Consider the following 16,667-nt stretch of genomic DNA (forward strand, 5'->3'; position numbering starts at 1 on the left):
AAATGTTGCAAATCAGAAATTGTTTAATTTTATTAATATAAGATATATGAAACAAAACCTTCAGAGATAAGGACAAATTTCAAAGCTTTAAAATAATTGTGTAATATTGATTCCTCAGGCTCTGCAGCATCATGTGTGTAGCAAAGATTCCTTGGATTGTGGTAAACTGCTTTCCCTAAGAGCTCATATCACTTCCAGGGAGAGTTTGGACACTGTGGATTTTGACTTGGATTGGGCAGCAGTAACTCTAGCAAATACCTTTAAATGCACACCTGTGAAGCCCATCCCCATTATTCCAACAGCTCTGGCAAGAAACTTGAGCAGTAATCTGAATATTTCTCAAGTTCAAGGTACCTATAAATATGGGTAAGTAAAAGACCTATTCATCCAAAATTTTAAATATTTGTCACATTAGTGTATTTTCATGTTATTCACATAATGTGAAATAATTGTTTGGTCAGTTTACATGCCTGAGATCTGTGGCAGCTAGATAAACAACCAAGGAAGGTGAAAAAATTGTTAATTTTTGCTGAATATAGTTTTCTGATAATGAGCCTAATGGAGGCTGGAGAATTATTTATAATATGCAGGGGTTTTAAAATAATTAATTAATTTATTTATTTATTGGCTGTGTTGGGTCTTCATTGCTGTGCACGGGCTTTCTCTAGTTGCGGTGAACGGGGGCTACTCTTCGTTGCGGTACGCGGGCTTCTCATTGTCGTGGCTTCTCGTTGCAGAGCACGGGCTCCAGGCACGCAGCCTTCAGTATTTGTGGCACGTGGGCTCAGTAGTTGTGGCTTGCAGGCTCTAGAGCTCAGGCTCAGTGGTGTGGTGCACGGGCTTAGTTGCTCCGCGGCATGTGGGATCTTCCTGGGCCAGAGCTCGAACCCGTGTCCCTTGCATTGGCGGGCAGATTCTCAACCACTGCACCACCAGGGAAGTCCTATAATATGCAGTTTTAATTGTGAATAATGAGCACTGCAGATAAAGGAGATTATTAAATTATAATGTATGATACTCTTGCTTACCAAATTGTCAACCACTTGAGGGTGGAGTTTCCTCACATAGCTGAAGCAGCATCCTCTCTAGCTTCCTATTAACACTCTTAGTTTCTTAGGAAATGTAAGCCAAATTGCTTGCTTTCTGATCCTCAGCAGGGCTGCTTCCCTGAATCCTCATCCACTTTCTTTATCCATTGTCTACTGAGCTAAATCAGACAATGTAAGCACCAACTGCTTTAAAGTCTAAGCAGTTCACTTCTGGCTTCCTTTCCCACTGACTCCACCCTAGTTCCTGTTAGGTCTCTAGAGCTCGAAATGTTTGGCAAAGTAAACTCAACTTCAAGTCTTGTCTACCAAATATGCCTCTTCAAAAGAGGATAAGAAAAAGGATTTTCTTTTCAGAGTGTCCCTGGAACAGCAAGAAAGTTCCCACATGCTGATCAGAGCACCTTTCTGGTTGGGGTGGCACAAAAGAAAAAGCGTTGCTATATTCCAAAATCATGGAATGGTCAAAGGTGATAGTGATTAAAAAGTGTTTGAATTAAATTGAACATTTAATTCTCTTGGAGTAATAAAATACTTCTCAATTGGTACATAGAAATTTGTGTTAAAATTAACCAAAAAATTAATTTATTTTCCTTAGTACCTGAGTCCATCTAGTGAAGCATGAATTTACCTTTCTTTGAATTATTCCTTTGTGACCCCTTGGCATGCCAGTAGTAACCCAGGATGTTCAGTATTCTACCTAATCACCTATTCCTCTTGCCCCTTTCTACCTAGAATTATTTAATTTATGACGTTTGCCTTTTTCTTTGACCACATTCACTTGTTTACCCTAATATTTATTAGGATCCATTGTGGAATAGTATTGTTTTATACACTGGCATTAAATATATAAAAAAACCGTACTTACTGTCCACTAAGTATATTATCATGTAAACACAATGTGGATAAACGTAATAGGGTTTTATATATAGTGCAGGGAAAGCAGGAAGGTGCGTCCAAATTGCCTGGGAAAATCATGGAAAGCCTAAGCTGGTTTATCAGGTTGTCAAGGCAGAAGAGCTCTCAAAGCAGGTGTAAGCGTCATTGTTGATACATAAATCTCGTGCCAACTCAGGCTTAATCATATTGTCACATGGCTTGATAAATTCATCATCTTTGTGTTTTAGGGTTATTATAGCAATAAAATGTATCCTCAGTGATACTATTAAGACTTTATATCACAAATGGCATTGTTTTTACTTTTGTGTTTTAAAGCCATAACAGTAAACTCTTGACAGTTGTACTGTACTTATCAAATTCTTAAAACTTATTGTCAGTAATAAGTATATTATATTAACAAAGTATAAATGTAGTATAATGTCCTTTTAGGGAAAAGTGAGCTTTGGGGTTCTATCATGATGGTTGCAAAATTCTTTGATAGCGGTTGGAGGAATATAGTACATGGAAGATTGAATATCCCTCACCTAATTCAGCCTCCTTCAGTGAGAAGTCACATCTGTTGCAATCTTGTCAAGTCACCTGCATGCTTGAATACTTCCAGCAACAGGAAATTCATTTCTCCCAGGGAAACCTATTTGGTTCTGCACTTGTTAGCCTTGATTTTAATACTTTTGATTTAAAAAAGTTGATACTTTTTAGAGCAAACTTTTTCAAAAGGTATGTAATCTTCAGTGACCATTTTAATACATAGAAATTTTAAGATATTAAATCTCTTCCATGTCATCCTCATAATTAGTAGAATATTTTTCTACACTTTGAACTGTTTTCTTTGTGTGCATGTGTATGTAAAAGAAATTATTCATTTGAATCCTCTCCTCTGCCTAAAATATACTTCTTCAGCACTCAGATTATCTCTTTTAGGTAAAAGTGCATATTTCCAATTGTTTTTACATGAATGTCTTCTGTTTAGATATCTTACCATGGATGAGACACGCAAATTGTTACTTTTGCTGGAAACTGATCCCAAGATTTATTCTCTCCCATTAGTGGGAATGTAAGTATTGCATTACTTATGAAAACCTTTTCAGCCATGTATGTATTCAAATGTATATTATAAGCATGTGAATCATTTGTACTATGAATATGTATTAATATTTGGATCACCTTATAAAACCATAAATGCTAATGATGCTTAAGCTTTCTTATTTTAACAGCTCAATCAGTTAAAATAAGATTTTTGTCCAATCTTAGGAAGAATTCCAGTATATAAAACAAAACTGAATTCTTCTGGTTGAAGTCGAAGCCTTAGAGCCCTGTTTCTTTAACCTTATTCACTACCCCTGTCCTTAAGGCATCTTGAAGAACTCAGGACTCAGGATAACACTGTTTAAAATTCACTGCCAGGCAATTTTGCAGAAATTCTCTTTAGTGTTTATGGAGATCTCTTTTCGAGTTAATGACATTTAGATAGATTATTCAGTCAGAAATTTATACTAATTCAGTATTTAATGAGTGCTTACCCTATAAATAGTATTATGTTTCATACTGTGTTGGGATTTAAAGCTCCTCAAGGAATTAATAATTAAAGGTGAGGCGATAAAATATTCAAATATTCCCACATAGAAAGATAAATAATAAGAAAGTGTATGATTTACTATGAAATAAACAATTTAGACAGTGAGCACTATTACTGTTTGCAAGAGAGATGATAGGGGACATTTTCTTAGAGAAGGCAAACTTGAGCTGGACCTTTAAGTGTATATATAATAGAAGAGAGGATTGACTGGGAAGGGAACCCATATGTGGGAATGGTATATGCAGACAAAAAATGAGAGTACAGAAATGTTCTGTGGACCACGAAATCTCCTTACAGTCTTTTTGCTCTGGTCCTGGTAGTGGCTGTGTGTTATTGCTGCTAAGTGAACTATTAAGAGTTTTCTGAGACTTCCCTGGCGGTCCAGTGAGTAAGACCCCGTGCTCCCAATGCAGGGGACGGGGTTCAATCCCTGGTCGGGAAGCTAGATTCTGCATGCATGCCACAACTAAGAGTTTGCATGCTGCAACTAAGAGCCAGTGCAGCCAAAATAAATAAATAAATACTTAAGAAAATAATAAAAAAAAATTTTTTTTAAAAGCGTTTTCCGTTTTTCAGCCTACCTGTATAATTATAGACTTAAATCCTCTCAATAACTCTATGGTTTTAGGCTGCTAACTTCTTTCTCCCCTAATTCAGCCTATTCTTTCTAGTGCAGGCTAATTGATTCTAATTGATTTCTGCTTTCACCTCTATTGTTAACCATTTTCTTTCCCACAGTTTTACCATCATTTCAGTGGAAGAGGACAGAAAGTAGTGCTCTGTCTCTGAATCTGTCTATGGTTATATGTATATCTATAGTCTCCCTCTTAATTATCAGCATGGTTTAATGTTCATAGATTTCTTATTTATGAGCCCTTTTATCTGTTCCTGATGAATGCCAAGAATTTCTGCCACATTACCTTGAGAAGAGCATAATCTAAAGGATGTTAAGTACTAATTTGTAAAATGACTATAGTTTTTAATTTCTATTTTTTGTTTTAGCTGGCTGTCTGGAATTATACATATCTATAGTCCTCAGGTGTGGGCTTGCTGCTTGCGATATATGTTCAGTTCTTCTATTCAAGAAAGGTAAGTGATATTTTTTTCTGTAGGGTTTTATTTTGATCTTCACCTCCATTCATGTTTTACTGGTGTTATTTAAAGTTCATGCAATGCCTTAACCTTTTATAATACTTAGAAACCAGAAGAACAGGCACACTAAGGAAGTCAAACATTATATTAAATGGGAATAAAACCAGACAAAAAAGGTGACATTGTGCTATACTTGGAAATGTGAAGGAATTCACTTGCCTAATGACAGTACTGTAACACAAAAGACATACTTTTTATGAGTGGAAAAAAATCCCTAGGGATCATCTACTCTAGCATCCTATTTTATAAAAAAGATTAATTTTCATGGAAGTGACTGAAAATGAGTTTGAATTTGTTTCAAGTGTTTTATTGTTACCCTGTGCTGCTGATAGTACCTTAAGAAACACTTGGGATGAAGTTTAATGTTCTTGGAACTAAAGCACAAGCATTGGAACTAATAGGGAAACTTTATTTCTAACCTCAACTCCTCATTTAATTTTGTTATTTTGTACATGTTGCCATTATTTGCCTCTTACTTTCTTCATCTATTAAATGAAAATTCCAGAGTCTGTTTCTGTCTGCTTTGGTGGCTATAATACACTTTTTAAAAAAAACTTTAATGAAAAGGCAGTATAAGTACATGGCACTAAATCAGATATATATAAAGATACATAATAAAAATGTCTCTTCCACCGCATTTCCCCAGATCCTATCCCCAGAGACAATCACTGTTAAAGGAGTATCTTGTGCTTCCTTCTTGAAATACCAATGCATAGACAAATAACACCCTTCCCTGGTCTGTAAAAGTTAAATCACAAATGGGATCAAACCGTTCTACCTTTCCTCTGTTGCTTTTTTCTTTATATCATTATACCTTGGAAATCATTACTAAATCTTGGCACATACAGATTTAATACACATATTTTACAACTGAATAGTAAATAATATATACTATATTTTAAAAACTACTCCTTTTGCTTGCGGACAACTTTGTGTATACATCTTTGTGTGTATATACTAGTATATTTGTGGAATAAATTCCTAAAAGTGGTTTTTCTGGGTCAAATAGTATATCACTTTAAATTTTGTAGATATTGCCAATTTGTGCTTCAAAGACTATCAGTTTATAATCTTTCCAACAGTGTTTGAGAGTGCCTGTTTTCTCCATCCCCTCACTAACACTGTGGAACAAGTATTTGTTGAGCACCTACTATGTACCAAGCACTATTCATGATATTGGCAATAAACAGTGAACAAAATAAAGACCCTGCAGAGATAGGCAGTAAACAGAAAAAATAAGTAAAATAAATAGTATTTTACAAGGTGATGAGTGCTGTGGAGAAATAAGCAGGGGAGGTGGATGTTGTGTCTCTGGTAGTGGCAGGTAGGGTTGCAGTTTTAAATAGGGCAGTCAGGCAGACAAAGACTTGAGATGGGGGAGTAAGCCATGTGGCTGTCTGGGGCAGTATCACAGGGTGATGGGTACAAAGCTGTGGGTGAAAGATCACCTTGCATCTTCAAGGAACAGCAAGGATGTAGCGTGGCTGGAGAGGAGTGAGGGAAGGGAAAAACAACAAGACCTCAGAGAAGTAACTGGAAGGCCATTATTAGACATTTTTTTTTTTTTTTTTTTTAAATTTTTGGCTGCGTTGGGTCTTTATTGGGGCGTGGGCTTCCTCTAGTTGCGGGGAGCCGGGGCTACTCTTCATTGTGGTGCGCAGGCTTCTCATTGCAGTGGCTTCTCTTATTGCAGAGCACGGGCTCTAGGTGCGCAGGCTTCAGTAGTTGTGGCGTGTGAGCTCAGTAGTTGTGGCTCGCAGGCTGTAGAGTGCAGGCTTAGTAATTGTGGCGCACAGGCTTAGTTGCTCCATGGCATGTGGGATCTCCCTGGACCAGGAATCGAACCCTTGCCCCCTGCACTGGCAGGCGGATCCTTAACCCCTGCGCCACCAGGGATGCCCCCATTATTAGACTTTTGATCTTTGCAAATCTGACGTTTTATAATCTCATCTTCTGGGAACCTCCTAATCATGTCTCTTGCCATTATTCTGTTGGGTTGTGTATCTTTTTCACATTGCTTTGTAAGAGCTCTCTTTTTCTTTTTCACTCTCTGTATATATACATTTATATAATATGTAAAGTATATATTTCTTAAAATATATGTTATATGCTGCAAAGATTTTATATATGTGTATATAAATATGTTATAAAAATGTGCGTGTGTACATACATATATGTATTTGTATTGGTATAGATATGTGGCAAAAATTTATTTCCCCTAGATTGTCATTTCATTTCACTTTGGTTAATATTTTTTCCCAGACTTTTTTTTTCTTTTAATTATATGTTCAATACATTCTAAGCCAATATCCCATTGTGTTTGTGTGAATACATGTGTATTAATTAATTTATTTATTTTTGCTGTGTTGGGTCTTCATTTCTGTGCGAGTGCTTTCTCTAGTTGTGGCAAGCGGCAGCCACTCTTCATCGTGGTGCGCGGGCCTCTCACTATTGCGGCCTCTTCCATTGCGGAGCACAGGCTCCAGACGTGCAGGCTCAGTAGTTGTGGCTCACGGGCCCAGTCGCTCCGCGGCATGTGGGACCTTCCCAGACCAGGGCTCGAACCCGTGTCCCCTGCATTAGCAGGCAGACTCTCAACTGCTGCGCCACCAGGGAAGCCCCCAGACTTTTTTTAAAGTCCGATTTATCCATCTTTTTTTTTCTATTTTGCTTAGAAAGGATTTTTATTGAAATGAAAATCTCTTGTTTTTTCTCCAGAAGCTACAGTTCTACTTTTTACATTTTATTTTAATTATATAATATAGTTAGTTTTATTTGCAATAAAAGAGAAATTAAATATTCATTTTAACGTATTAGTAATATTAAGTTTTATTATCAGTGACGGGTCTTGCTTTAATTATTTATTGATAGTAAATGCTTGGTGAAGTTAGTTTTGAAGCTCTCTCTGTCAAAATGAAGCGTTAGGGAATTTCTTTGATACCTGGACTCTTTAATTACTGCCGGCCTTTAACCAGGGAGGTATCAGCACTGCTTGGCATAGCTTAGGTTAGTACTTTACAGCATTCTGATCAGTGGTCTTGTCTGACCCTAGAGAGAGGAATTGAGCAGAATAGGCATTCTGCCTCCTAAACCCTCACTGCTTTGTTTTGTTAATAGTGTAATATATCCCCAAATTATCTTTCATTCAACATTTTACAAAGTAGAGACAACTACTAAAAGGTTTTTTTTTTTTTTTTGGGTTCACGGGCCTCTCACTGTTGTGGCCTCTCCCGTTGCGGAGCACAGGCTCCAGACGCGCAGACTCAGCGGCCATGGCTCACGGGCCTAGCTGCTCCGCGGCATGTGGGATCTTCCCAGACCGGGGCACGAACCCGTGTCCCCTGCATCGGCAGGCGGACTCTCAACCACTGCGCCACCAGGGAAGCCCTAAAAGCATTTTTAAATAGTGGGTTTTGGTGTGTATTTTAAGGACTCTTGATTACTTTACAGATATTTGTTGAGTCATGTAGTGAATAATAAAATGAATGTTCATTTTATCAGTGTTTGTAGTAGTGAACTATTGTGAATAATTTAAATATCCACTTTTAGAAGTCTGGGTGAATCAATAATAGCACATCTATAAATTGTAATACTGGATAGTCACTAAAAAAGAATAGGGAGGTCTAAGGTATAATATAGAACAGTGACATGGAAAGAAATCCAAGATTGTCAAATAATAAATAGAAAATGCAATTAAGGAAACAATCCCATTTACCATTGCAACAAAAAGAATAAAATACCTAGGAATAAACCTACCTAAAGAGGTAAAAAACCTGTACTCAGAAAACTGTAAGATGCTGATGAAAGAAATCAAAGTTGAAACAGATGGAGAGATATATACCATGTTCTTGGACTGGAAGAATCAATATTGTGAAGATGGCTATACTACCCACAGCAATCTACAGATTCAGTACAATCCCTATCAAATTACCAATGGCATTTTTCACAGAATTAGAACAAAAAATTGTACAATTGGTATGGAAACAAAAGACCCCAAATAGCCAAGGCAATCTTGAGAAAGAAAAACAGCTGGAGAAATCAGGCTCCCTGACTTCAGACTATACATCAAAGCTACAGTAATCAAGACAGAATGGTACTGGCACAAAAACAGAAATATAGATCAATGGAACAGGATAGAAAGCCCAGAGATAAACCCATGCACCTGTGGTCACCTAATCTGTGGCAAAGAAGGCAAGAATATATAATGGAGAAAAGACAGTCTTTTCAGTAAGTTGTGCTGGGAAAACTGGACAGCTACATGTAAAGGAATGAAATTAGAACACTTCCTAACACCATATACAAAAACAAACTCAAAATGGATTAAAGACCTAAGTGTAAGGACGGACACTATTAAACTGTTAGAGGAAAAAACATAAGCAGAACACTCCTTGACATAAATCACAGCAAGATCTTTTTTGACCTACCTGCTAGAGTGATAAAAATAAAAACAAAAATAAATGGGACCTAATGAAACTTTAAAGCTTTTGCACAGCAAAGGAAACCATAAACAATACGAAAAGACAACCCTCAGAATGGGAGAAAATATTTGCAAATGAAGCAACTGACAAGGGATTAATCTCCAAAATATACAAACAGCTCATGCAGCTCAATAACAAAAAAAACCCAAACAATCAGAAAATGGGCAGAAGACCTAAATAGACATCTCTCCAAAGAAGACATACAGATGGCCAAGAGGCACATGAAAAGATGCTCAACATCACTAATTATTAGAGAAATGCAAATCACAACTACCATGAGGTATCACCTCACACCAGTCAGAATGGCCATCATCAAAAAATCTACAACAATAAATGCTGGAGACAGTGTGGAGAAAAGGGAACCCTCCTACACTATTGGTGGGAATGTAAATTGGTAGAGCCACTATGGAGAACAGTATGGAGGTTCCTTAAAAAACTAAAAATAGAACTACCATATGACCCAGCAATCCCATTCCTGGGCATATACCTGAAGAAAGTCATAATTCAAAAAGATACATACACCCCAGTGTTCATTGCAGCAGTATTTACAATAGCCAGGACGTGGAAGCAACCTAAATATCCATCGACAGATGAATGGATAAAGAAGATGTGGTACATATATACAATGGACTATTACTCAGCCATAAAAAGGAACGAAACAGTGCCATTTGCAGAGACGTGGATGGACCTGGAAACTGTCATACAGAGTGAAGTAAGTCAGAAAGAGAAAAACAAATATTGTATAATATCGCTTATATGTGGAATCTAGAAAAATGGTACAGATGAACTTTTTTGCAAAGCAGAAATAGAGACACAGTTGTAGAGAACAAACTTAAAGATACCGAGGGGGGAAGGAGAGGATGGGATGAATTGGGAGATTGGAATCAACATGTATACACTACTATGTATAAAATAGATAACTAATGAGAACCTACTGTAGAGCACAGGGAATTCTACTCAGTGCTTTGTGGTGACCTAAATGGGTAGGAAATCTAAAAAAGGGATATATGTATACGTATAACTGATTCACTCTGCTGTACAGCAGAAACTAACACAACATTGTAAAGCAACTATACTCCAATAAAAAATAATTTAAAAAAAAACTATATCACAGACCTATTGAATATGTGGTTTAGAAATACACTAGTAATCATGTTGTGTGCTTTTAATTAAATGTTATTTCTCTTTTCCCTCAAAAAAAAAAGGAACAAATGCAAATAGTGTGTATAGTATCTTGTTTTTGTTAAATTGTATAAAATGTTTGCGTATGCCTAGGGGAAAATTCTGGAAGTAAATACTGTAAACTGGAGAGTGGAATGGGATGTTTTCATTTTCTATTTTATACATTCCTGTTTTTGTTTAAAGTATTTACAAGGAATATGTATTCTGTAATAAATGTATTTTAAAAATTAAAAATTAGTAACATTAAAAAGTAAGCATAGGGAATTCCCTGGTGGTCCAGTGGTTAGGCTCCACGCTTCCATTAAAGGGAGCATGGGTTCGATCCCTGGTCAGGGAAAAGTAAGCATAAATTTGCCCCTCAGTTTTCTTCCAAAAATTGGACTGTTTAGTTAGTCTATTAACTAGATTGAGGGACTCACATAGAATTCTTTGAGTGTATTCTTGTTATTCTCAGTAAATTTTAATTAAATGGCATTTTTTTATCCAGGGTTTTTTCAGAATCTGGAAATTTCATTATAGTTCTCTATTCTGTGACACATAAGGATCCTGAGTTTTATGAATGCCTCCCTTGTGATGGCAGGTTACCTGACCTTCGATTCCAGCTACTAACTAGTAAGGAAACATTACATCTTTTCAAAGTAAGTGATTTGATTTCCTAGCACACTTATGACTATTCAGGGTTGTACTCAAATTATTAGGCTTTATTTATAATCAGTCTTACTAAATATTAACTTTATTCATTTATGGTTAATTTTGTTTTGTAAATTTTAGGCCATATCTCCAGAACCAAATTCTAATGCAGGATCAAACGTTATCTACAGAGTAACTTTCCCATGTTTTCCTAAAACCTTTGAAGACTATATCAAGAATTTAATGTATATGTTGTATCATTTTATGATACTGAGAGTTAATTTGTGATCTTAGTGTTTTCTTTGTCCTGATTGTTAATTTTTAAATGTATGGGTATAACAAATGGTTTCTCATACTTAAAAGTCAGTGTCTATAATATATAACCCTAGGAATCAGAATAGATTAATATGACTGGCAAAAATATTCGTTTGGGTTTTTCTGTAAGATCTTATGGAAAAACCTGAAAGAACTTTTTGGCCAACCCAATACATTTAGGTGATGGTCGCAGAAAAAGTAGATCTTTGAAACCGTAAATGTCATTATGTAAAAATATTCTAAGGCCAAAAATGAACAATAATTCTGCTTTTTTTTTTTACAAAAATATTGACTATCCCGGGCTTCCCTGTTGGCTCATTGGTTAAGAATCTACTTGCCAATGCAGGGGACATGGGTTCAAGCCCTGGTCCCAGAAGATCGCACATGCTGTGGAGCAACTAAGCCCGTGTGCCACAACTACTGAGCCTGTGCTCTAGACACCGTGAGCCACAACTACTGAGCCCACGTGACGCGGCTACTGAAGCCCACGTGCCTAGAGCCCATGCTCCACAACAAGAGAAGCCACCGCAATGAGAAGCCCGTGCACTGCAACAAAGAGTAGCCCCCGCTCGCTGCAACTAGCGAAAGACCACGCACAGCAACGAAGACCCAACGCAGCCAAAAATAAATAAAATTTTAAAAAAATTTTACTAGCCCTAAATAACCATGTGTTACCACTCAGATCTTATTTTGTGCCTTTAATTTCATTTATAGGTTGTATTGATTCATGAATCAAGTTTTTGTATTTTAATTATAAACATAATCATCTTAAATGAGGTCTATTTCCATTTTAGAGACATATCTCACATATATATCACTCATTTTATTCTTCAGATTGTATGCTCAGTTTAAAGTTACTATTTTAACTGAATCCCTGGTTATTGAGTAAGTTACATAGTAAAGATAATTAGGTTTTTACTTTCATTTATGTAGTAGGGAGATGGATAGTTTTTTTAAAAGGTTGCATAAAAATAGAACCATATGATTCAGCAATTCCACTTCTGGGTATTTATCCAAAGGAAACAAGAACACTAATTCAAAAAGATATGTGTACCACCATGTTAATTGCAGCATTATTTACAATAGCCAAGATATTAAAGCAACCTAAGTGTCCATGGATGGGTGAATGGATAAAGAAAATGTAATTTATCTTATATTACATTATATCATATTATATTAATATAATGAGAAAATATTCAGCTGTAAAAAAAGGAAGGAAATCCTGCCATTTGTGACAACATAGATGGACCTCCAGGGCATTGTGCTAAGTGAAATAAATAAAACAGAGAAAGGCAAATACCATATGTCACTTATATGTGCAGTATTTAAACAACAACAAAAAAACATTTCATTGAACTCACAGACACAGAGAACAGATTGGTGGTTTGCAAGAGGTTTGGGGGGGGGGGTTTGAGAGTGGCCAAAATGGCCAAAGGTGGTCAAAAGGTACAAACTTCCAGTTATAAAGTAAATAAGTAATGGGGATATAATATACAGCATGGTGAGTATAGTTAATAATGCTATATTGTATTTTGAAAGTTCTTTTTTTTAAAAATTTATTTATTTTATTTACTTTTTGGATGCGTTGGGTATTCGTTGCTGTGCGTAGGCTCTCTAGTTGTGGCGAGCAGGGGCCACCCCTCGTTGCGGTGCGCAGGCCTCTCATTGTGGTGGCCTCTGCCGTTGCAGAGCTCAGGCTCCCAGTGCACGGGCTCCAGCAGTTGTGGCACAGGGGCCAAGAAGCTGTGGCTCGTGGGCTTCAGAGCACAGGCTCAGTAGCTGTGGCGCATGAGCCCAGTTGCTCTGCGGCATGTGGGATACCCCCGGGACCACGGGTCGAACCCGTGTCCCCTGCATTGGCAGATGGATTCCCAACTACTGTGCCACCAGGGAAGTCCTTGAAAGTTCTTATAAGAAAATATTTATCATTCTTCATGGTGATGGATGGTTAACTAGATTTATTGTAGTGTGTGTTTCATAGTATATTCAAATATTGAATCATTATGTTGTTCACCTGAAAGTATTATGTCATATGTCAATTATATCTCAGTTGAAAGAATTATTTTTTTTAAAAGATGATAGTTTCAGAAATCAGAAGTCGCCTTCCCCCCAGTGTTTCAGAGCTACTTGTCATCTAAATAGAATTCTCTGGTGTTTATGTAAGTCACATCTCAAAGTATGACGTACTTTATTTCAGAATGTTGAACCTTCTGACAAAAACCCAGTCTATTTTGAACTGAGTGCTGAAGGCCAGAATGCAGAAAGAGAGTTTTTTAACAAAGTTTCCAAGAATCTTTCAATTAAGAGGTAAAAGATATTTTATTGTCATGTGTACTTTTTAAATTAATTTTATTAGTTTTTTGGTGAGTAATTAAAGTAACTCCCTAAATATTTCTGAGGAAACTATTTGTAAATCTTTTACCATAGGTATCCTTGCTTTAAATGCATTCCTTCATACTCAGAAGTTGGATGATCATTTTAATGAAGTGACAACTCTAATATGGTTCTCATTTGAGTTGATTTATTACATAGGGGAACAAAAGTATTTGTCGAGACATTATCTTGTTTAAGAAGAAGCATCCTGTTTTTGTTTAGTTTGCCTTCTCTTCTTCCTTGTAGTATTAAACCTAGGCCTATCAGATAAACTACTATAAAAAATAACTCCTCTACCTAAAAAAGAAAACTTTTAAAGCAAATGCACTTGGAGAATATTAAATAATGGTTGTGAATTTTTGGGTCCATATATACCTTTTATGGTAAAGTAGATATTTCCTTTGTATTAGGGTTCTCCAGAGAAACAGAAGCGACAGGATATATATACATAGAGAGATTTGTGTTAAGGAATTGATTTGTGCAGTTGGGGAGGCTTGTCGGGGCCAAAATCTGCAGGGTAGGCTGGCAGCCTGAGAAAAGTTGCAGTTAGAGTCCAAAGGTGGTCAGCTGGCAGAATTCCCTCCTCTTGGGGAGGTCAGTCTTTGTTCTATTAAGGCATTCAGCTGATTGGATGAGACCCACCCACATTATGGAGGATTATATGCTTTACTCAGAGTCTACCGATTTAAATGTTAATCTCATCTTAAAAACACCTTCACAGAAACATCTAGAATAATGTATGACCAAAAATCTGGCTACTGTGGCCTAGCCAAGTTGACACATAAAATTAACCCTTCATATCCCTATTCTAGCTTTCTCATTTATTTTACTATGTGCCTGATAATGTGCTAAGAGCTGGGGATATAGTGGTATTAAAAACAGATGCAGACACGATCCCTTTCCTCATGGAATTTATAGTTCAGTAATGGAGTGTTGAATTCTCTGTATTATTTGAGAGGTTCATTAATTTAAGTTAATATTTGCCAAGTATTTAATAACCTCATTTAAGTTACTTTGGAATGCTGGTTTATTCTTTGATTCTGTAGCTCAGAAACTTGTTATTTTTAACTTGCACTTACAACTGATTTGTCCTTTTCTCAACTTTTTGATTATAACCTTAACCTATCTTTGGGCCTCTTTAATACTATCTGTTTAGTATCTTGTATGAGAAACAAGCAGGTATAAGGTTCATTATAGATTATTGCAATTATTGCGAAAATAGCTTCACCTTTTTTTTTTTTTGGCCGTGCCGCCTGGCACGCAAGATCTTAATTCCCCGAACAGCGATCAGACCCGTGCCCCCTGCATTGGGAGCACTGAGTCTTAACCACTGGACCACCAGGGAAGTCCCTAGCTTGACCTTTTTTTTTTTTTCGGTACGCGGGCCTCTCACTGTTGTGGCCTCTCCCGTTGTGGAGCACAGGCTCCGGACGCGCAGGCTCAGTGGCCATGGCTCACGGGCCCAGCCGCTCCGCGGCATGTGGGATCCTCCCGGACCAGGGCACAAACCCGTGTCCCCCGCATTGGCAGGCGGACTCTCAACCACTGCGCCAGCAGGGAAGCCCCTTGACCTTTTTTAAATAGCATTCATTCATCTGTCCTTAACACTTGATTCTGTAGGTGGAAGTTAACTATGATACAGTTTTAAAATAAGTGCCAGCTATGCCAACTATTTATAGAGGCTACATAACATAATAGTTGTGAGTTCAGGTTATGGTATAAGACATATATGTGTTCAAGTCTTGGTTGTAAACATCACTATCCCATCTGTAAAATGGGAATTATGACTATATCCATATTGGTTTCCTATTGCTGTTCTAACAAAGTACCACAAACTTAAGTGACTTCAAACAATACAAAGTTATTATCTTCTAGTTCTGGGGGTCAGGAGTCCAAAATGGATCTTTGGGGCTAAAATCAAAGTGATGGTAGGGCTGCATTCCTTTTGGAAGCTTTAGTGGTGAATCCATATTCCCTTTTCCAGCTTCTAGAGGCCACCTGCATTCCTTGTCTTACTCCATCTTCAAAGCTAGCAGCATAGCATCTTCAAATCTCTCTCTGACTTCTTCTATCCTCCTCATATCTCCATCTCTGCCTGACCATCTTGCCTCCATCTTATAAGGACCATTGTGATTACATTGAGCCTCCACATCTCAAGATACTTAATCATATCTGCAAACTCCCTTTTTCCTTTTACACTAACATATTCACAGGTTCTGGGGATTAGAAAGATGTCTGAGGTATACGCTATCTTTGGGCATTTTAAGTTGTTCTTTTTTTTTTTTTTTTTAAGAAGTTGAGGGTAGGAGTTTATTTATTTATTTATTTTTGCTGTGTTGGGTCTTCGTTTCTCTGCGAGGGCTTTCTCTAGTTGCGGCAAGTGGGGGCCACTCTTCATCGCGGTGCGTGGGCCTCTCACTATCGCAGCCTCTCTTGTTGCGGAGCACAGGCTCCAGACTCAGTAGTTGTGGCTCACGGGCCTAGTTGCTCTGCGGCATGTGGAATCCTCCCAGACCAGGGCTCGAACCTGTGTCCCCTGCATTAGCAGGCAGATTCTCAACCACTGCGCCACCAGGGAAGCCCTTAAGTTATTCTTGAAGCGGGTTAGATCAGCAGAAAACTATATTCTTACAGACTTGCAGGACCACCTTCATTGTCTTAAGGTTTAAGGTTTTATTCAAGATTTTATTGAATGTTTATGGAAGAAAAAGCCAAATTAAGGGGGCACTTGGAATTTCTTTAACATTGTTGAAAAACCGTGTCTATTTTCTTTTTTTATTTATTAATTAATTTATTAATTTACTTATTTATGTTTGGCTGCATTGAGTCTTCGTTGCTGCGCATGGGCTTTCTCTAGTTGCAGCGAGCGGGGGTTGCTCTTCATTGCGGTGGCTTCTGTTGTGGCCAAGCACAGGCTCTAGGTCCACAGGCTTCAGTAGTTGTAGCACATGGACTCAGTAGTTGTGGCTCTTGGGCTCTAGAGCGCAGGCTTAGTAGTTGTGGTGCACAGGCTTA

At 37.4% G+C, this 16,667-nt stretch overlaps 1 protein-coding gene across 3 annotated transcripts in view; it reads left to right on the plus strand.

Annotated features, from left to right (window-relative positions):
* STIL (STIL centriolar assembly protein) overlaps positions 1 to 16,667 on the plus strand; it is a 63,423-nt gene that overhangs the window by 18,950 nt on the left and 27,806 nt on the right. For 2 of the 3 annotated variants that reach the window (XM_012534470.3, XM_004273897.3), the window contains exons 7-11: positions 119 to 366; positions 2,917 to 3,000; positions 4,525 to 4,611; positions 10,822 to 10,972; positions 13,477 to 13,586. In XM_012534470.3, coding sequence (XP_012389924.1) covers positions 119 to 366; positions 2,917 to 3,000; positions 4,525 to 4,611; positions 10,822 to 10,972; positions 13,477 to 13,586 — 680 coding nt within the window. Of the gene's footprint in view, positions 1 to 118; positions 367 to 2,916; positions 3,001 to 4,524; positions 4,612 to 10,821; positions 10,973 to 11,606; positions 12,399 to 13,476; positions 13,587 to 16,667 lie in introns of those variants that run through there. The other variant, XM_049708103.1, reaches the window with a different exon arrangement.

Source organism: Orcinus orca, chromosome 1 (assembly GCF_937001465.1).
Source record: "Orcinus orca chromosome 1, mOrcOrc1.1, whole genome shotgun sequence".
NCBI lineage: Eukaryota > Metazoa > Chordata > Mammalia > Artiodactyla > Delphinidae > Orcinus > Orcinus orca.